Source organism: Cibotium barometz, chromosome 8, assembly GCF_041138505.1.
Source record: "Cibotium barometz isolate CiBa-2024 chromosome 8, ASM4113850v1, whole genome shotgun sequence".
NCBI lineage: Eukaryota > Viridiplantae > Streptophyta > Polypodiopsida > Cyatheales > Cibotiaceae > Cibotium > Cibotium barometz.
Genome location: NC_141053.1, coordinates 47,549,130 through 47,572,090, shown reverse-complemented (window position 1 = coordinate 47,572,090; position 22,961 = coordinate 47,549,130). Strand labels below are relative to the sequence as shown.

Genomic DNA, 22,961 nt, shown 5'->3' with positions numbered 1-22,961 from the left:
AATTTTAACCATAAAATTAAACATAACTATGATTATCCCACTAGATTGAGCTAATCTTAACATTCCTCTTTTCCCAAATTGTTAGGATAATCCATTTCTCGTTTAGAATGAATTAGAGTAGTTTTCAACTACGCATAAACAATCTAAAAGAATTTACCATTAATTTGATAGTACAAAATCATGAAAATATCATTTCCTTAATCTCTAGCTTATCAAGCCTAGAGTTTAGCTTTGAATCAAGAGACTATCATTGAGAAGCATTCTTTTCCAAGGGATTTAGCCATAAAGATGGATATTCTTTTAGAGAGAGAGATTTATTTAAAGAAGCATTATAATTTAAGCATAAAGGTTAACTTAATGCTAATTAAACATTAAGAAACTTAGGGAAAGCTTGATTTGAATTAAAACAATGATTTTGAAAGCTTCTCAAGCTTGAGAGGGGTTGAGAAGAAGAAAGTCATTGAGATAAATTGGAAAAAACCATAAAATTTGATTTTACCTCCAAGTTTGGCTTGATTCTCTATTAGCAACAGTGAATCCCTCGACCAATCAATTGGTCCACCAAGAGGAGAAGAGCAACTCCAAGAGTTGTTGTAGAGAGAGAGAGCTCCAAGCTCCCAAGAGAGGAAAATTTAAGGGATAATAGAAAATATAATTATTTTAATATAATACTGGCATAGTATAGCTCCAATATCCCATTACAAATGACTAAGGGTCTATTTATAGGTGAGGGAGGCCACTAACCAAGTCCAACTGGGTTCTAGAATTTTCCAGGTTTAGTTTGACTCAATTTGAACAAAATTTGGACCAGTTTGGCTCCTTGTTTTATTTGGTTTGGTCCAGGGGAGAGGAGAGATAAAATATCACAATTTATTTTAATTAAAAACCCTTCCACACATGTGAAAGAGGCGCCTACCTCAAGAGTCCCCCTTTCCTTTTACCAAGGTGTCAAAAATGCATGATTATTCTAAAATATCTCATTTTTTTTAGTAATATCTCATAATTTTTAACTAATAAACCTTGTACTCAGTCAACTCTTCATCTTATGTGAGCATTTACTCATTTTTGGGTATTTTCTTTTATTCTTTTGGATTTATCTCATCCCAACACTTGGATTAATCCAATTGGCCCATTGGAACCTTAATTGGACCATATTCCTTTTTTTTTTTAAATGTAGACCCTTAGGCTAAGGTCCCTTATACACATTTCCAATGAATTCCTAATGCACCTTGGGAAGTTCATTTTGAACTTCTGTTTTAGGGGAATCCATTTTAGACACTAGGAGGATTTTTATATCCAAATATATCTCAATTTTAGATTATCTCTCTAGATATTTTCTCTCTCTAGGCCAAAACAAGGTAAAACAAGATCTTTCTTCTATTTCAAAGAGGGGAATAATTTCAAGAACAGAAGAGGAGGTTCTTACACCTTTACACCTCAAAAGCTGGAGGAAAGAATCTTACAGTTATCTCGACATGTCACCAATATATGTATTAGGTTAAGCTCAATATCTCAACACTCCCCCTCAAGCTCAACTCCATACCCTGCACTCCAAGGAAGCTCTTGAACCTATGAAGCTTCATTGTGCCCCATGCCTTTGTGAAGATGTTAGTTGCCTAATCCTCTATGCTAATATACACCAAATCCACATCAGCTTGCTAGAGCATTCTCCTTCACAAAGTAGCTATCACATAGCCTGTAAACCACTCATGGCATATCACCCATAATCTCACCACCATGCCAATGGCATAAGTGTGGAGCTGTTATCTTGACATGTCATTAATATCCATACTAGGATAAGCTCGATATCTCAACACTCCCCCTCGAGCTTAACTCCATACCCTGCACTCCAAGTAAGCTCTTAAACCTACGGAGCTTCATTGTACCACATGCCCTTGTGAAGATAGTAGCTGCTTGATCCTCTATGCTAACATGCACCAAATCCACATCAGCTTGCTAGTTGCTGCTAGAACCTTCTCCCTCACAAAGTGATAAGGCACCATCCTAGCATGATACATTGGGTTACTAGCCAATTGTATGCAGCTCATGTTATCACAGTAAAAAATAACAACCCGATCTAGGGACTCTCTCGTATCTATAAGTAGCTTCTATTAACCAAGCTACCTCACATGTTACCATAGCAGTGCCCATGTACTCAGCTTTTATTGGTTGCTTCTTACTACTCCAACTAACATGTGAGGTAGCTTCTATTAACCAAGCTACCTCACATGTTACCATAGCAGTGCCCATGTACTCAGCTTTTATTGGTTGCTTCTTACTACTCCAACTAACATCAGCACTCCCAAAAGAAAACATAAAGTCGCTAGTAGATCTCCTGTCTAAAGACACTAGCCAATCTTCATCCGTTTATCCATGTGCCTATAATGGTACTACAACCTCATAGAAAAGTCCATAGCGTATTGTGGACTTTTTATACCAGAGAATCCTCCTAGCTACATCCAAGTGTGGCTTTCTTGGGGCCTACATAAACTGACTCACAAACCCAATAGCATAGCTCAAATTTGGTCTGGTGATAGTCATGTAAATCAAACTCCCTATAATGCGCCTGTACATAGTAGGGTCCTCCACAAGATCACCTGTATCTATAGCCGATTTTGTGTTCTACTAAATGGTAGTGAGATTGGCTTACAACTTGTCATCCCATATTTGGACATCATGTCCAAAGCATATTATCTCTACAAAAGCCAAATCCCTTGAGGTGATCTATCACCTCTATACCCAAGAAGTATCACAGCTCACCCAAATCCTTAATCTCAATTTTTTTCTTAACAACCTCATGGATATCAACATCATTGTCCCCTTGTGACAATCAAGTCATCGAGATGACTAAAACAATGCCCATATCTTCCTTTTTCATATAAAGTGAAACTTTGTTGTAGATATGTAGAATCCAAAGGTGACAAGATACTCTCCTATCTTATTTGACCATGCTCTAGATGCTTGTTTTAAGCTATACAAGATTTTATGTAGCTTACAAGAAAGCAAACTATGGGTGTGCATGGTCATCGTATCCTAGTGGCTGCACCATGTAGATCTCCTCTTATAAATCACCATGTATAATTGTATTATTCTTTACATTTATTTGATGTAAAGACCATTTCTTAGCTAAAATGATAGCAATGACTACTCTCACGGTTGTTATCCTGAAGGTCTCCTCATAATCAATGCCATAGGTCTATGCATATATCCCTTGGTCACCAATCTTTCCTTATACATGCTCATAGAGTTGGAAATAGGGTTGCAGGAATGCACACACACACACACACACACACACACACACACACACAGGGTTGCAGGAATGCACACACACACACACACACACATAGAGTGGAGAAACTCAAGGGAGCACATAATGAGATGATAGATAGATAATGAATGTGTGTTGTACAAAGAAGATAAGTATACCCCAAGATGGGTGTATACTAACACGGGAGAAAAAACCTCCTAAAGACCAAAAAAGTGCCCCGACTGGTCCGAGTGCGTGTTCACACACACCACTACCAAATATGGCCACAAATCTCCCCTACGATTGATGATGTGAACAAGGGGTGAGCTAGCACTAGAAGTACAAAGATGTTCCAGGCTCTTTGGACTCTGATAGGGAGCCCAGACTAATCCCCAAAGGGAAGTAAGTTTAAAGATTTACGAAAAGCTTAAAACTTCTCTTGTGAGAGAGCCTTCATGAACAAATTTGCTAAGTTGTCATGGTGTTGCCACATAAGCCAAGCTGATTTCTCCTACACAACATCTCTCCCTGACATAATGATAGTGCACCTCAATGTGCTTTGTGCGAGCATGAAAAATTAGATTCCTCTGCAACTGCCATAGCGCTTTGACTATCAGTGAAGTTGGTAGTGGCTAAGGACTCGCCAATATCCAACTCAACAATAAGGCGCCTAAGCCAAACACACGCGTAATTGTAGTTGTAAACGCTGCCAAACACACTCAACTATAGTTGTAAACGCTGCCCTATACTCAGCTTCACAGCTAGAAGTGGCCACAGTGGGTTGCTTCTTGCTAAGCCATGATATATATGAATCACCAAGGCAAAAGCAAAAACCACTCGTGGACACTCGTGTGTCATAACATCCAGCCTGTTCTAAGTCTATAAATGCATACAGTTGTGATTTACCCCCCTCGAGATAAAATAATCCAAAGTGCTTAGTACCCTTTAGGTAACAAAACACCCATTTGACAGACTGCCAATGCTTTGTGTCTGGGCTATGCATAAATCTGCTCAATATTGAGACCACATATTGAATATGAAGCTTGGTGTTACATAAAAAGATAAGGCATCCGGTATTGATACAAGCTAACATCAAAAGAGTCACCTGCATCTTCAAGACTTAGTCATCATAAACCTAGCTCCATAGGTGTAGCCACCATAGGTTTACAGTCCTCAAGATTGAACCTCTTCAACAATGCATCTATGTATTTCCTATGCAGCATAACAATGCCATCATTACACTGCCAAAACTCACTGCCCAAGTAATAGTGCAACGGACCAAGATTTGACAACTCAAAAGACTTCTCTAAATCAACTCTATAAAAGATGAAATCTAATCATCATTAGGACCTGTGAGCAGCATGTCATCAACATATAACACGATGACCAATAAAACATCCTTAGTCCCCTAAATATAGAGGGTACTATCAGTTAGGCTATTGCAAAACCCTTATGAAACCAAGTATGCATGTATGTTTTTATACCATGCTCTGGGAGCCTGCTTAAGATCATATAAGGCTTTCTTCAATCTGCATACTTTTGATTCCTGATTTTTTTGAACAAAACCATGAGGCTAAGATACATAGACCCCCTCATGCAAGTCTCCATTCAAGAAAGCAGTTTTTATATCCAACTGGTGTACATTCCAACCTTTATGTGCTGCAAATACAATGATAGTCCTCATAGTATTCATATGACATGTGGGTGCAAAGGTCATAATCAATTCCTTTATCTTGTGCATAACCCTTTGCAACAACCAGCATAGATTTGTATCGCTTAACACTACCATCCACTTTACGTTTGAGCTTGTAAACCCATTTTGTACCAATGGCCTTCTTGCCAAGGGGCAAGTCTACCAACAAATCCCATGTATCATTTTTGAGTATCGAATCATACTCAGATTGCATAGCACTCATCCAATTTTCAGATTCCTTTGCTTCATCAAAGGAGACATGTTCCTCTTCATCACATAAACTAGCAATAAGAGCATAACTTGTGTAAACAAGAGATGCATGATGAGAGCCTGCATGTGTTCTGCTAGGAAAGGGAGTGGCCAATTTGCTGTCACAGTGTGTTTGCACCAGCCATTTTGGCATACTTTTAGACTCCACAATTTCCCTTCTTTCCTCATCAACTGCATCATCCACATTTGCCTCATCAATAGATTGATCTATGGGCTGAAAAACATGTTGATTTGTAACCTATGTGGGTAGATTTTCAGTATTCCTTGGATTACCCAAATGCTCTATATCAATGGGTCTTGCATTGAATAATGGAAAGAGAGTGTCAAATATGTCTTGCGAACATACATTTTGATGTTTTTTACATGAAAATAAGGGCTGAATTGCATCTTCCACAAATACAATATCTCTACTCACAAGAATCCACTTGGTAGCAAGATGATAGAGATGGTAACCCTCACTTTCCGAGCTGTATCCCACAAAAATACATTTAACAGCCTTATCATCAAGCTTGTTATACGAAGTTGCTCAGGCACAAGTGCATAAGCAAGGCAATTAAAAATGCATAAATGAGCCATAGAGGGCTTTCTTCCATTCCAAGCTTCAAAAGGCATAATTGAATGCAAAGCCTTTATAGGACACCTATTCAAAACATATGTTGTACACATGATTGCTTCTAGCCAGAATCCATGAGGTAACTCCTGACTTTTGACCATACAACATGTCATCTCCATGAGAGACCTGTTTTTAAATTCACCTATGCCATTTTGCTAAGGTGTGTAGGGCACAGTACATTGGTGTTTCATCCCATTATCAACCATGTATGCATGAAACTCCTTAGACATATACTCCCCCCCTGCAGCCCCCGATCAGTATGCAGGGTACCAATCTTACATGCAGAAGTATTTTGAACCATAGTAGCAAAGTGCCTAAAACACATTAAAACCTCTGATTTCTGTTTCAATGGATATACCCAGGTATGCCTGGAATAATCATTAATGAATGTGACAAAATAGAGGTAGCTCTCCCAATAGATAGTGTCCTCATAGGACCACATACATCACTATGTATAAGCTGCAATTTTTGGACAGCTCTAAATGAACCATCTTTTAGGAAATGATTCCCACGCTGCATTTTTCCAAGAATACAGCCCTCACAAACATGTTTAATAGGGGCTTCAAGATGTAGCAGCTCAGACACCATGTCATATTTATACAAACATATTTATACAAACACAACAAACTGCCAAAGTTCAAGTGACCAAAGCATGCATGCCACAACTTAGCATCACCCATTGCCTTTGTGGCGGAAATTGTACATGCACCATGCCTTTGTCTTTCATATGCATCTATTATGTAAAGGCCATGAGATAAAGTACCAGAAGAAACAATTGTCTTACCGTCACTGCAATCATGAACAATACATCTGTCATCCTCAAACTGAACCACTAAGCTAGCCTTAGTAATGGCAGAGACAGATAACAAGTTCTTCTTGATCCCTGGTACATATAATACATCTGAAAGCATGATTGTTCCATCATTTGTAGTGAGAAAAAAATTACCAACTCCTTTTACAAGATATAAGAAGTTGTTTGCACATGTTACAGTGTTTCCCTGTGGAGGGAGCAGTTTCAAGTGATGAGAATAGACTGCGATGAGAAGTAATGTTCTTACTAGCACCAGTATCAAAATACCAGACATGTACATCTGTATCCTTATGGGACAACACATTCAAGATAGTAGGCACCAATGAACCATCAGGATATATTTCATCAACACTGGCCAACTGCTCCTTAAAATCCTTGATTTTTGTAAGAAAACTATCCATGGAGTCTCCCTCATCCATATGCTCTAACTCTAATTACTTGCATATATAAACAACACGTGCTTCATTACATACCTGGTACAATGACGCAAGTGCATCCCAAGCATGTTTAGCAATCTTGCATGGCTGAATGTAAGGAATGATACTCCTCTTAACTGACAAAGCAAGCAACGCATGTGCCTATGCATCTCTTCCATGCCACTTTGTTTGTTCCTACGTAGGAGGTATGCTATGTTGTGGTAATGCACCATGTGAAACTGAGTCTGTGTCTACAGATGTTCCTTCTACATCATGTTCACAAGAAGAACTAGGACGTTTCTCAATGCCAACCACAACATTCCATAGCTCTTTAGCTACCAATACATGCCACATCATATACGACCATAACGGGTAGTTGGTCTCGTCAAGTTTATCCTCAGCGAATAACATCCAAAATACATCACTGTCTGCCATTTCTGATAATACCCAAGCAAGTAATCACGTAACTTGGAAAGTGCTAAGTGCTCTGATGCAACGAAGGTGGCTGCTATAATAAGGTTGCTGACAATGGAGACCTGCAAGAAGGTGTATGAAAGAAATGCAGAGTATAGTGAGTAAAAATTTTACTCGTAAGATGCAGATATCGATGTCACTGAAGTGAAACCCGTAGATGCTTTCTTGTGTATTTGCACACTCATCTATAAGTAGATTTAACAAAACCACTCCAAAATCCAATGAAGAATAGTGCAAATCCGGTCCCCAAAGATGTCTACACACACTTGGGTCACTACCATATGTTCTCAACATTGCTTTAGCGCTTTATACAATAAGTGTAACAATAGTCAAGATCCTAAAATCCTCATTAAGGCTATGTTTAGAGCTACTATCCCCATCAATGAAAGAATGGCATGTTGAAACATCAAGCATTATGAAAGTTTGGTCCACCTTCTCTTTTCCTTTATGTAATACATGTGAATAAATTTTCAATGTCTATAGTACCATCAAATGATGTGTAAGAACTCTTGACATTCTACCTCAATCTTCCTAACCGAGGTGTAACAGTAGACCCACTGCTAGAGGACTCTTTAGGTCCACTAAGCATGTGTGATTGTTGCTTTCCATTTGTTGTTGCAACCATATTGTTCTTTACATAAGCCTCTATGGAATCCTTTGTTATAGCCATATTATTGTTATTATTGCTCTCCATTTGTTGGCAACCACATTGTTATTTACATTAGCCTCTATGGAATCCTTCACTAAAGTATGCCAACTACTCAACTCGTCAAGTATAACATCCGTGCTCACTTGCATCTTATGAGTAGTGGGATTATAACGTCTATAACCAATCTGTTCAAGGGAGTATCCAATAAATATATATTGGGATGAACTTTGCTTCTCACTTCATTTGGCACATGTACATAGGCAATGCAACCAAACACTTTTAGTGTGCCAAATTTGGTTTTCTACTAGTAAACTTATGGTCATGCATCATGCCATAAATTGTTGTAGTGGGGCTTCTATTCATAATGTAAACTATAGTCGCTCTGCTATGTCGTCAGCCCAAAAGTAATGAGGCATCCCTTTCTCATTCATCAACGCATGGGAAACTTCCACAATATGCCTATTCTTTCTTTCTGTAACCCCATTTTGTTGGGGTGTACCTATATGTGTACTACCTCTTTATTATGTTCTCTTTTAAATAATCACGAAACTTATTGGAGAAATATTATCCCCCACCATCTAATCTTAGGAATTTTATGCCTTTGTCCTTCTTAACCATAGCCTTAAAGCTCTAAAACTGCATAAACACTTTGCTTTTCTCCTTTATGAAGTATACCCACACTTTCCTAGTGTGATCATCACCAATTAAAGATACATAATAGTAGCATCCTTTGATTGATGCCATCTTTTTTGCACCACATCTAATAGTCCTTGACTCATATTCCTATCATGTGGAAATGCATGCTTAGACTATTTTCCCAATTAGTATGCTTGACATACTTGGTGCATTCCATCCACCTTAAACTTTGGCAAACCTGTAAAATAATGCTTTGGGCCTGCATATTTTTGAGCCGTTGAATATTGATGTAACCAATACACTTATGCCAAATGTCAATGTCTACAATCACACCTATACCATGTGCAAACATTGCAACCTTCACTTCAAGCATGTTTACATCTAATGTAAATATTTTGTTAATCATGTTGCCCTTTGTAACCATGTGGCACTAGTTATTCAAGTCTTCTACATAACATCCCTAATAAGAACTAAGCCTCACTTGTAGACCCTGGTCAACCATTTTTCTGACTAAAATCACATTCTTTATAATATTTGGAACATGATGTACAACATCAGCAAGGTACTTCATTTTTACATCCTACATAGATAATGGCACCTTACCAAATGTGCAATAGGATGTGCAATATCATCACCTCTATTTCCACATATCATGGTTTTTTTATTTTTTGTATATCCCTAAACCACTCTCCTTGATTGGTTATGTGATTAGAAGAACCTTAATCAACATACCATACATCTCTAGGATTTTGTATATCTGTAATCATAGAACTATGCATATGTTTTATCACAAAAATCTACTCACATATACCTTGAGCTTGCTTACTTGAAGATGCATAGTTATGTCTTGATCTTACTTGCTTGAAGCTTCTCACTTCTATCTTGAAGCTGCTCACTTCTATCTTGAGCTTCCATAGTTCCCTAGCTCTAGCTTTCCACTTTTAATGTCATTCTACTTTTTATAGCACTCCTATGCTATATGACCTAGTTTGCCACAGTACTAGCACTCCATGCTATTTTCACTCTCATTTCTTTGCCATCTACCTTGGCCTCTCTAGCTTTGCATGCCTCTATAGTAGCCTCTTTCACCTATAAAATTTATCTAACGGGGTCAAGAGTCTAGGCTATCCTTCACTCGGATGACCGACTTGAAGGAGGAACAATCTTTACACTTGATTCATAGAAACCAACGCTTTTTTCCCCATCAAGAGGCACAGCCGTTGATTCTTTCCCATAGAACAAGGATTATTCCGTGACTTACTTCAACTATCGTAATTTTGAACAGAATTGAACTTTAGTGTAGGAATCCACCAATCCAGCCTAACCCCATCAATCCCATAGGTTAGCCAGCCGCCCAACCACTATATTGGCGGGATCCCTCTTTATAAAGTTTGGTTATGTTTTGTCCCGGGTACCAAAGAAAAGAGTTCCCAGGTCCCCTAGCTGGCACTCATGCGAAAATTAAATAGACAGACCACTTACGCACCACTTACGCACCCAAGATAAAATTGCCTTTTCTCATATTCAACTATTTTTCAAGACAAAATTGCAATAAAACCACAGTGTTTCTGACATAATTCTCAGTATTCCAGTTCCAGGGTCCAAGTTCTAAGTTCCAACTTTTCCAAGTTCCAACTTTTCCAATTTCCAATTTCCAACCAAAAAATCCAAATTCTAGTCATACCTTCCTCAACGTACCTATGGCATCATCGGCTACCAGAGCGTTCACCACTTGGTCAGTCCCTCTAGGTTCACCTAGTACTTCACTCAGGGACCGTTTCATGGTTCCTAACTCATAGTACCCAGGATTATGATCTCTTTTATCCATAAAATCCATATGGACTCTTCGTTGAAGATCAACTAGATCAACTAACAAGATCCATTTACCAAAAAGGCGCCATGGACTCCAGCAAGGTCAACCAACCAGATCCATGCGTGTATTCAGAAAACAACTCCAACTCAATGTTCCATTTTCTTTCTCGATGCACGTGTGGGTATCCTAGGCGAGACCCAGAGCCCGAGCACCATATGGTTAGCACCCTCTAGGCTCCTTCACAGGTGACCTAGTGCTTCACTCATAGGCCGCTTCCTTGGCCCCTTATCCATCGTACCGGAAGCTTACCATTTTAACCAAACTAAGGCTAGTCAAGACCTCAGTCGACCTTGCCAGGCAAGACGTCCTTCTTTGACTCTCCATCTAGCCTTACAACATTTTCCACTTAGATCCACGACCTCTTTCCATTAGATAGTCAAAATGATTCCCCCAACATTCTTGACGTAAATCAATCTTTAAAAAATTGGTTTCACATGCAAATACAGTTTCCAAGAAAAATTCCCATCTTTCCACATCATTCCACATCATTCCTCATCATTCCACATCATTCCTCATCATTTCTCATCATTCCACATCATTTCTCATCATTTCATATCATTCCACATCATTCCACGTCATTTCTCATTATTCCACATTTTTTCACATCACATCATTCCATATCAATTCACATTATCCCACATCATTCCATATCAATTCACATTATCCCACATCATTCCATATCAATTCACATCATCCCACATCATTTTCACATTCATTCACATTATCCCACATCATTTTCACATTGATTCACATCATTCCACATCATTCACATCATTTCCACATTCATTCACATCATCCCACATCATTCCACATTCAAGATGGTCTCTTTTCGCTTTGAGCGAATCAGGTTTGATTATCAACTTTCCTTAATCTAGTTATCAAAATCTTTGTTTGACAATCAACCAGGTTAAGAGTACAGTTACTCTACTTTTCATACTGACAAAACTTTCTAAGTCTCGGCCCATTACTTGGCTTCGTTAAATGTAACTTTTTCTTGACTCAATTCAATTAAGTCTAAATTGTCATTCACTTTTGGATCCTCGATCCTTTCAAAAATTCCAGAATCCTTTTCCAGTGAATCTAGGAATAAGTCAGTTCACAAGTATTTACATTTCATCCAACTAAGCATGTTTCTGGTCTTTTTTTAAGAAAATCATTTTCCCGTCCAGAATGTACTTAAGATTCTATTTTTTGAGAATCTAGACGTATACTTCATAATTCCAAAAGTTAAATATGTTCATGATTCCTCTTTCTGATTAAAAATTTATCCAAGTTTTCTCGATGCTTCCTATGAATATTTTCATATTATTTTCTTAATTTTCTCAAAATAAAATATGCTCAATATTCTTCTTTTAGCATAAAATATTTATGTACACATACTAATTCATTTTTATTTAAATGAATTTTATTCATAATCCCATTTGAAAATTAGAGAAGAATTGTGCATAGCCTTCTCGTAATTTCTAAAATGAATAATGCTCAAAACTCCACTTTTAGCATAAAATTTATTATGCATAAATTTAAATTCATTTTCTAATGATAAATTTTATGCCATAGTTTCCCTACATTTTCTATGAAATGAGAATGCTCAAAATTTTACTTTTAGCATAAATTTAATTTATGCATAAACCTTTATCTCTAGCTTGATAAGCTTAGAGTTTAGGGTAAGAAAATGAGATTAGAATTAAGGTTTAACCTTCCAGAAGGATTTAACCATAAGAAGTGAATTTAAATCATAAAGCATACTCTTAAACATAGGAGATTAACATTACTTAAACATAGGAGATTAACATTACTTCATCTAAACAACAACATAAATCAAGAAGGGCATGGTTTTAAGAAGAACCATGAGATAGAATGCTTCCCCAACATGTAGAGGAGAGAAAATAGTATAAACATCATAGTTTAGGCTTACCCTTGGTGTGCTTGATTCTTTACCTTACAAGGAGATGTGTAGCCCTCAAGGAAGAGGCTTGGCCACCAAGAGAAGAGGGTAATCTTCAAGAGAAGAAGAGGTTTAGTGAAGCACCAAAGCTTCACAATGGAGAGGCAAGGAAGAGGGAAGAAGAAAATACACTAAAATGAAAATTACACTAGCATGGAAATACTCTAAGATGAAAATACACAGGAATAGGGTTCTATTTAAAAGTGAGGGAGGCCACCAGCCAAGCTCAACTGGGATCTAGAGGCTTCTAGCTTCAGTTTGATCCAATTTGGACAAGTTTTTGACTAGTGAAATCCACTTTTTGATCCAGTTTGATGAGAGATGAAATATCCCATGCTTTTAGAGTATATTTGAATTAAAAAATGGGGGATATGATGGAAATCTAGGCGCCTCCTTGATGGTCTCCTCCCACCCCCTTGAGGTGTCAAAATTCACATTTTTATAATGTTAAGTACCAGTACTAGTCAACTCTTCATCTTATGTGAGAATTTACTCATTTTTGGTGGATTTGCTTTTCTTCTTTCATTTTTCTTATCCAAATGCTTAGATTAATCCCATTGGCCCATTAGAACACTCTTTGGACCTTAATCATTTTTTTGAAAATAGGACCCCTAGGTTAATGTGTGCAGTGCACATAATCAATTAATTTCTAATGCACATTGGAAAACTCTTTTTAAACTCCTGTTTTAGGGAAATTCATCTTAAAATTAAAGAGTAACTTCTTATCCAAAAATATTTCAAAACTGTATTATCTCTCTCTATAATATTTTCTCTGTCTAGACCAAAACAAGGTCAAACAAGATCTTTTTTCATTTGTGAAAAAGGGGGGATGATTACAAGAGACTGAAGGGGAGGTTCTTACATCTTTACATCATCAAAAGTTATAGGGAGGAATCTTACAATGCATTAAGCATTGAGAATAGCATTAGGACATGCAATCACATGTTTAAGCCAAGAGTAAATAGGTTTGTAAAACACAATATCTACTAGATCTATAATGAGGATGGTATTGATAACAACTATATGCTTCAAGTTATGTATAGCCATGATGTAAACTATGAACAAAGGGATTCATTTACGTTGCGCACCTTATATCGAGTTTGGAACTATCTTCTTTAATTTCTCTCCATTTTGAGCTAATGGTCCATTCTCTATTCTCATAGATATCGGGATGTGTACACGCTTTTCATCAAAGCCTCTATCTTGCAACAAGTAAAATGAAGATTCATGTAAACCATGAACAAAGGGATTCATTTAAGTTATGCACCTTATCTTAAGTTTGGAATTGTCTTCTTTAAATTCTCTCCTTTTTGAGCCAATGGTCCATTCTCTAATATCATAGATATTAGGATGTGTACATCTCTTTCATCAGAGCCTCTATCTTGCAATGAAGCATGATGAAGATTAGTTACCCTTGCATAATGAAGCATGATGATTAGTGTGAACCCTTGCTTACGTAAAACGAGCTTGTATGCAGCATAGCTAATAGTGAGTGAACTGGATGAACTGAAGTGAACATAGTAAGCATAAGTCATCTGCTTAGTGTGAACCATGCTCAATGAATAATGATAAATATTTAAGAGAAGAGGGCATATGATCCTAGTGGAGGAGAAGGAAAAAGGTTTGATGAACGATTATGTGTGTGCTTGCTTGCTCACCAAAGTAAAATAATTAAGATTTTTATAGAACCTCTTTAGCTTCTTACATTTGGAAGTAGATTAGACTTAGACTATAAAAGATGAAGAGGAAGAGGAAAAGATCATTATAATAAGAGAAAAAAAAGAGAAGGGAGGAGAGAGAGAAGGTAAAATAAAAACATGTTTGGAAGAGTATTATCATAAAAGAGACTCTTGCAAACCCATCTTATACTCAACCTTAAATGTTAAGATAAAGGTTATGTCACTAAAAACGATGGAGCTCATTACCTTCTAGGTGGAATCATCGCAACATGAGTATTCTTCCTAGCAAGAATCAAGAAACAGTTTTTCCCAAGACATGTGGTGAGAAAGGGGGGCTCACAAAAATTAATGAGTTATTAGAGGAAACATTTCTTTGAGAAAAAGGGGCTACAATTTCCTACTACAAAGGTAGGATAGAAAGGAGGTTGGGAGAAAAAAGTTTTGGTATACTAAGAAGGTATTGGCCATTATGTGTATACTGACGTTCTTTAATTTCACATTTCGAGTTAACAGTTTGGGTTTGTTAACATATGGCTAGAGATACATGTTAAATTCTCCCATCATAATTCGATCTCACAAATTTCTACTTGATATTTCTATGATATATAGTACTAAGGAAAACTATGTGCTATGTTATTATGTGTATAACATGACTAAGTGGTGAGTTATCTAACCACAATCTCTAAATGAAAGTTATTGAGTTATTTGCATTTTCTTGAAAAATTTAAAATGACTAAGAAGTGACCTTATTCCGAATTGACCCTCCCTCCAAATTTTCTTTAAAAATTAATTGATATTTGATAGATAAGTAAATAGTAGTGAAATTTTGTGTGCTTCAAAATTTTCTTGCTTTTTTATTTGCACGTGCTATAGTAAATGCATGACTTACCCATATATACCTTGCAACCATTTTTTTGAAGTTGGACAAACAACACTTCTGCTCTTTAATGACATGCATAAGTAACCTACCTTCCTATATCTGGTCATATAGGATATAGTAGAAAGTAGATTTCATGATCATGCAACCTATATGCCATATTTGGTCATATACGGATCTATTAGAAAGTAATTTTTATGATCATGTAATCAATACGCCATATTTGGGCATATGGAATCTACTAGAAAGCAGATTTTATGATCATGAAATCTATAAAGAATAAAGGGGAATTTAGTGATGGAAATGTACTAACCACAACAAATTCTTCCCCAATTTCTGCCACAAATAAGTAAATGTTGAAGAATATATTAGTAATCATAAAACACAAGCATAGTGGGTGTGTAGTACATGACTAGATGCATCAACAAGTTGAATGGCGTGTCCTTTATATAGGGTGGTTAGATACCACAAAAAAATTTGATTTTATGGTGCACACTAGGCAAGCAATTAGGACTGAAGTGGGTGGGGAGAAATTGATTTAAGAAAAAATGGACTAGATAACTTGCTTAGTAGGCATTAGGACTGAAGTGGGTGGGGAGAAATTGATTTAATAAAAAATGACATCTTGGTTAGTAGGCATTAAGTACTTCTTCTACATGAACATTATAAATCACTTTAGCCATTAGTCTCTAGCAATATTGTCTGAGTCAAGACTATGACTAAGCAAACATGGTTAGGTGCCTAGGACTCCTACATGAGCATTGGGTTATAACCAACCTTTATCCACCCTTCACCTTCTACTAGCATAGACATAGTCATAAACATTATTAGTATAATGCATCATACCAACAATCCTCTTTTTGCTTTATATAACTTGTTCTTAATCCTCCAGTTCAAGCTCCTTGGCATTGAACTTTACCTTATTAATATACTCATTTGCACATGTTAAATACACTAACAATATTTTCATTTGCACACGTTAAATGCATTACACTAACAAATACACTATTGTGTAATGAAGTGCTTCTTAAACCCAAATTGACAAAATAAACACATTTGCATGATTTTTTTGTTTGCATGTAAGAGGTTTACAAGGCATGCAAGAGTTTTACAAAGCATGCAAACAAGATTAAAGGGAATCATGTGGAAAGACTATAAAGGCACCATTGTAAAATGAATTCGAAACCATTCGGCAATATGTATGACCCAAACCAAAGTATATTTAGGCAAACTAACTTTTTTCTAGCCCATTTTAAAACTTGCATACAATAAATATGTGCTTCACCTCATATACATGTCCACATTTCCTAATTATGACAAATGAAATCACATGTCCAAGGTTCCTTAAAGTTGATAGGCCACCATGAGGTGGATGACACGGGGTGTGACCACTTTGTAAGGTATTCACTCCTACATAAAGGGACGTGCTTAAGAAGAAAGTTTTGCAAGACATGGTGTGATGAAAGAAGGTACATGCAAAATGAAACTTTAGTATGACCATGACATAGTAATTGATTGCTACAACCTTTTGAATTAAGGTATACCAACCTTTTATCGACTCATGCCTAGAATCTGGGTTTTGAACTTAAGGTTGTACAACTTCACATTTGATCTTTTAGGCTATACAAATTAACTTTTAGTGTTAGCCACCCTTAAGTATTAAGATCCTTATTTTTTAAACAAAAATAACGTCTTTTAGTAAAAACTCTCATGTGGAAATTTTGTTATTTTATGTGAAGTTTTCAAAAGGGATCATGAATACAAGGGTTGAGGCCCCTTGTTTCTTAATACAACCTTGGATGGTAAGGAACCATATAATTTAGAGGGAACGATTAATTAATCATTATTTTATCAACCTTTATAAATGTGCCTAAAGGCTTGTGAATTTTATTCATTCAATATGGAACAAGTGACTTATTGATAAAATTGGATGCCTAAGGCCATAGATATTGTATCTAATGTACACTTGATGGATGTCTTACACTAACATTGGAAGACTATCTTTTATGTTTAGAACAAGGAATCTTTTTCATGAAAGGATTTACTTGAATATTTTTGATACCTTAAGATTACATGTGAAGTTGTGGTTGCCATACGGTGGTTGCCATCAACCACCGTATGGGCATTGAGTTGTGGATACAAAGGTGTGATTGATGTGCATGCACGCGTGTGTCTGTGCACGTAACGGTGCGCATGCGCATGCGTGCAAGGGGTTCTTGAGCTTGAAGAGAGACTTTCGAGAGAAAAGTTACCAAAATTGAAACTTGTAAAGTCCATGTATTTCTTCTCAATCATTATTTATATGTCACGGGTATATGCCTAAATTGTCAAATGTGCAAGCTAAAGTCTAGTAATTTTCTTCCACTAAGTTTATAGCCTCAAAGACCAAGTGCTATAGATGTATAGAAAGTTGGTCTTGTGGGGTAGTAGTTTCTTTTTGTTTTGGATTGTGAGTGGTGACTTTATTCGTGGTTGGCTTGTTTTGAACGCACAAGCATGAAGTGTTTTTTTTTTGGGAAACAAAAGATATTTATATTTATAAGATGAAAGCTACCATATACAAAGGAACTTTATTTACCCCTACCATAACTATCTTACTCCCCAGTCCCAATCACTATTAAGTAAAATACAGATGGGACCAAATCTGCAAGCGTTTAGAGTTTTAAGCAACCTTGAACTTTGTCCAACACAAGAATCAAGTTTGTCTCCCAATCACTATTAAGTAAATTACACATGGGACCAAATCTGCAAGCGTGTAGAGTTTTAAGCAAGCTCGAACTTTGTCCAACACAAGAATCAAGTTTGTCTTTGACTAGAGCAGTCAAAGGCATAGGCTTTAGCTATTGTTTAAGGGATACAACAATATAATTAACAAATAGAGGGCCAAAAACAGAAGTTAATTTAAGCAACAAATATGTAGGTGAGTCCTTAGAAAACCACGTGGAGAATAGAACATGAGAAAAAAATGTAAATAATAAATAGATAGAATAGAAGATTATTTTGAAAAGGCAACGTGGTCGTCTTCAAGACAAGCTAATTTCCAACGTGGAGAAGACCTGCCCACTTGGCAGCGGTCTACTGGAAAAGACAACAACAAGAACCTGGTGGGGACCAGCTGAGTCACAGCTGGCAGTGAAAACGACCTGTTGGTGGGAAGCGGGGCCCACTTGCCCGACCAACGGTACGGCATGAATTGATTGGACCAAGTGGTGGAAGTTGGGAGTTGGGCGCCCGGGCTTGCGGCGCCAGTCTGGACCAAAATTAAAAAGAGAAGAAGAACAAGAGGCGGGCGCAAAGGCCCATGAAATGAAGCAAAGGTAATCAGGATTATAGATTTAAGAAAAGCGATTAGGATTAAGCTCGCCATTATCTCCCCCCTCCCTTCCCCCCCGTTTATCTCTCATTTTTGCCCCTTCGTTTTCGCTATCTTCTTCTCACTCTCTCCTGGCCTCCATGGAGGCCTCGCAGCCTGAGTTCGATGAGTATCAGAAGTTCGTATGGCGCATGAACCCCCCCAGGTTAGCTTTCTGCTTTTTTTCTCCTTGCTTTATTTTTTTCCCTCCATTCTGCACGAAAATGGGTTGCCTTTGCTTGGCTTGCTTCTAACAGCCCCATTTCTGCTCCCCCACTCCCCTCTCCCACGCACCCACCCACACACACACGCACACACACACAATCCAAAAACCACTTCTTACAGAGTTGTAGTAGACAATGCTTCCTGCGAGAAAGCCACCCTCTTCAAGGTACTCTCCAAAGATCTGTGTTTCTGGCCTTCATTTTTGTAGCAAATTCTACCCACCCATCTTACCTCTTTGCCTTTTTCTTTTGACAGATTGATAGCTCCAACAGACATGGCATCCTTCTTGAAGTGGTCCAACTGTTTACCGATCTCGACCTCAGCATCCACAAAGCTTACATTTCTTCAGACGGTGGATGGTTCATGGACGGTAAGCTGCTTTCGTAACTAGAATTTTCAAGAATCCTGAAAAAGGCTTCATTTTATTACATTACATTTCACGATTATTTACCCTATACTTGCTTAATTGCGGTCCTGAAATGCATGCTTTTTTGCGTGAGAAATGGCTCTTTGAGCTTCATATCTCTCAAATCCCATGTGTTAGCCTTACTAGGGCTACATGTTTTGCAAGCAAATTTTAGTTTCTCATGTTGAAACCGCATACCTTTACTCTCCTGACGCAGTGTTCCACGTGACTGATGCCTCCGGAAACAAGGTCACAAAGGAAGAGACCATCGCTTTCATAGAAAAGGTTTGGCCTTTGTTGCCCTGTAGCTAAATGCATGTCCTGGATCTTTACATGATAAGTTTCTATGATCATTGATGGCATGCTTTGCAATGTTGCTCAGAGTATTGGCATTAGTCATGAATATCCTCGGAGAGTTGGGGTCCAATCTGCTGCAGAACATACTGCAATAGAGCTCACTGGAACCGACAGGCCAGGTCTCATGTCAGAGATATCTGCCCTTTTAGCTGAAATGAGGTGCAATGTTGTGGCAGCAGAACTATGGACCCACAACATGAGAGTGGCCTGCCTTCTTTACATCACAGATGAAATCAGCAATGGCCCCATAGAAGAGCCTGAAAAGCTCTATAGAATCAAGGAGTCCTTGTGCAATGTATTGAAGGGGGATCAAAGCTCCAAGAGCGCAAGGACAGATTTTGCTACCAGCCTCACTCACACTGAAAGGCGTCTGCACCAGATGATGTTTGCTGACCGCGACTATGAAAGGGAGGATGATGAGCAGATGTGGGATCTGGATGGCAAGATAACAGTGGAGAATTGTGATGAGAAGGGCTATTCTGTAGTGAATGTTGAGTGCAGAAACCGGCCCAAGCTCCTTTTTGACACACTATGTACTCTGACAGATATGGAATATGTGATATTTCATGCAACCATTGACACTGATGGGCAGAGAGCTTACCAAGTAAGTACATAAATGCCTTCAAACTGAACCAGTCAGGCATGTTTTTTCCAATGACGAAGGCTGCATCTGAGGCTGTTTATTTGCTTTCTGAGCAGGAGTATTACATCCGCCACATGGATGGATGCACACTTGACTCAGAGGCAGAGAGGCAAAGGGTAATTCAGTGCCTCAGGGCAGCCATTAACCGACGTGTTACAGAGGTAAGGCAACATCTAGGCATTAGGCCATTGGGTGTCTGAATATGGCCTTTTTTCTTCTTGGGCCTGTTGATGCAGTTTGGTTTGCTTGTGCAGCTGCCAAGAGGTTGCCTTGAATTCAAGTTTGAGTCTATTTCTGATTGCCTGTTGATGCAGTACGGTTTCCTTGTGCATGCATGCACATGTGTGTGTCTTTGGATACAGCGAATCTGAACCTGAATTGGGTTTGCTATATGTGTGTCCTTTGCAGGGCTTGAGACTTGAGTTGTGCACTAATGATAGGGTTGGACTTCTATCAGATGTAACTCGGATTTTCAGAGAGCATGGGCTATCGGTTACTAGAGCTGATGTCAACACCAGAGGCAACAAAGCAATTAATGTTTTCTATGTAACAGATGCTGCAGGGAACCGTGTGGATTTGAAAGTTATTGAAGCCGTGAGGTGTGAAATAGGACAAGCTGTTCTGGAGGTGAAAGATACGCCTCTATACTACTGCAAGTCCCCACCAAGAGAGGCATCAGGAAGGTCAAGGTTCTCCTTTGGCAATTTGCTTGGGAGGCCCTCTCAAGTTCTTTATAATCTGGGGTTGATGAGATCCTTATCCTAGCTATGTGGTGTACGGGTCCTTGCATGTTTTGGAATGTTGTCTGGTATGGAAGCGCCACTTCTTAGTGTGTGCTAAGGTGCACTGCAGGTTTTTAGCATGTCTGCAAGTTTTGGATGACGTGTGCATGGCCTTCTTTGTCATACTACATGGTTATAGCAAGAACAGGAATCAATATCATCCTTTGTATATATATACTCCCAAGTGTGTGCCTAGTTTGTGATTCATGAATACTTTACTGGAGGTGTGATGCCCAAATGCCCTGACCAGTGCTAGAGGGTGTTCAAGTGGGGTGGCGAAAGATTAACTTTTCTGGGATGGGCATCATGTGTATACCTGTATAGATACCTGTATTATACTCTGCTGTCATCTTGTCAAACAAAGTTTATGGTCAAGGCTTGATTTTTTGAGAGCAACGCCTGCTCTAGTATCAGACAAATGGACTCAAAACTATGTACCCTTCTTGTAAATTTCCCCATTTTCTACAGTACTTCTTCAAGGTGTTTTTGAAGTTCAGCATCATTGTGTGGTGTAGGTGTTTGTTAGTCTATCTTCTCTTCTTCCAACCAGACACACAGATGTACACAACTGGTTAGAAAAAAATGCTAGCGACCTTCCTGATGTATTGATTCAACCATCACTTACTACCCACAAAGGAGTGAAAACCTAAGCCACAACACATTAAGGCAGTCAACGACACTCTACTTTATGCATATGCATCCATTAAATTTGAGGTTGCACGATTCCATGGACTAGCTAGTTGATAACGGTAGTTGAATTTTGTGATAAATAACCATTTGCCCCATAGAAGATAGTATTTAAAGGCGAAATTAAGGAGCAAAACAATTTAACGGTTTTAACTCAAATAAACACTTGGAAGAGGTGGTCATGGTGTGCAAAAATGGCCTCAGGCAACCGGGTGCTTCACACACTTGTCATCAGCCATATGGGCTTCTATAACCACAACTGCTTGAGCAATTTGCCCTGCAATTTGGTTTGTCATGGGAACCCATCCTTGGGTTAGACTCTTGATTCACCTTGAATCTAGTGTGAACACATCTTTGCTGCCCAACCCTTGGTGTCCTTTATGGAGTGTTGAAGGGTATCCAAACATTGCCATATGCTGTCCTACATCTCATATGACCATATTAGGATCAATTTGCTATTAAAAAAAGTGTTTTGATTCTAACCTGGTGGAAAGGATGAGTCATTAATGACCCGACTAGGATTAATTTGCTATTTATAAAAAAATGTTGTTTTTACTAAGTGTTCAGATTCTAACCAACTTTGGTGGTTGAAAACACGAGTCATTGATGATCCTTTGACTATTAACTTGCTTCACTAGCCCACCAAAACTTACTACTATAATTTTGCTAAGAAATATATATAATGGGTATTTGATCCATTATTAACCATTGGCCACCATTGACATAGTGTTGATTGATTTCATCACTCCCTTCATAACCTCCATCCTATTTCATGAATGTGTGGGTCCCCATTGTGCTTTTGATTTGCTTGAATGCTTGCACATGATAGTCATGGTAGATTTTTGTATATAGGCAAATTGCTATGTTTACAAACTTAAGAGTAGCATAAGATGTTACTTATAAATTCAATTTGCTTCACTAAGGTTTTAAAAGTTAAAACAAATTCCATTAGTTGACGATTATCAAACTCAATGATCTTTGGAGATTGGAAACTATCCCAAAGTCTCTTTTAGAAATCTTAGAGAAAACGTTATGAGGTCTTGTGGACTGTCAATGTATTGTCGGGGTGTCCTCAATGCCATAAGATAGGTTTGGTGGAATTCAAAATTAGTGTATTTTGAGGCTCTAGAAAATTAGAAAAAATTAAGAAAAAATCATGGTAATTCTTTTTTCTTGAGAATTTTTATTTTCGAGGATTATTTGGGGTTCTATGTTTTTATGTACTCACAATAGATAAATGTGGATTATTCATATATTATTAATGTGAGCATGCCTTGTATTTATAATTTATTTGTTTGGATTGATTCTAGACGATATTTTCATAAA

At 37.9% G+C, this 22,961-nt stretch overlaps 1 protein-coding gene across 1 annotated transcript; it reads left to right on the top strand.

The window, feature by feature from the left end:
• The first annotated feature begins 18,554 nt into the window (after window positions 1-18,554).
• On the top strand, window positions 18,555-21,416 carry LOC147636354 (ACT domain-containing protein ACR4-like). Its single transcript, XM_086801793.1, has 7 exons — window positions 18,555-18,701; window positions 18,881-18,926; window positions 19,016-19,130; window positions 19,384-19,451; window positions 19,549-20,127; window positions 20,223-20,327; window positions 20,575-21,416. Exons 1-7 carry the CDS (start codon window positions 18,637-18,639, stop codon window positions 20,929-20,931), a joined length of 1,335 nt encoding a protein of 444 aa, XP_086657919.1. The 5' UTR covers window positions 18,555-18,636; the 3' UTR covers window positions 20,932-21,416.
• The last annotated feature ends 1,545 nt before the right edge of the window (window positions 21,417-22,961 follow it).

Bases quoted from the DNA above. Each gene is read 5' to 3' on its own strand.
- LOC147636354 (XM_086801793.1), top strand. From the start codon at position 18,637: ATGGAGGCCTCGCAGCCTGAGTTCGATGAGTATCAGAAGTTCGTATGG. The intron at 18,702-18,880 runs GTTAGCTTTCTG...CACTTCTTACAG, and splicing joins TGGCGCATGAACCCCCCCAG to AGTTGTAGTAGACAATGCTT. The intron at 19,131-19,383 runs GTAAGCTGCTTT...CTCCTGACGCAG, and splicing joins CGGTGGATGGTTCATGGACG to TGTTCCACGTGACTGATGCC.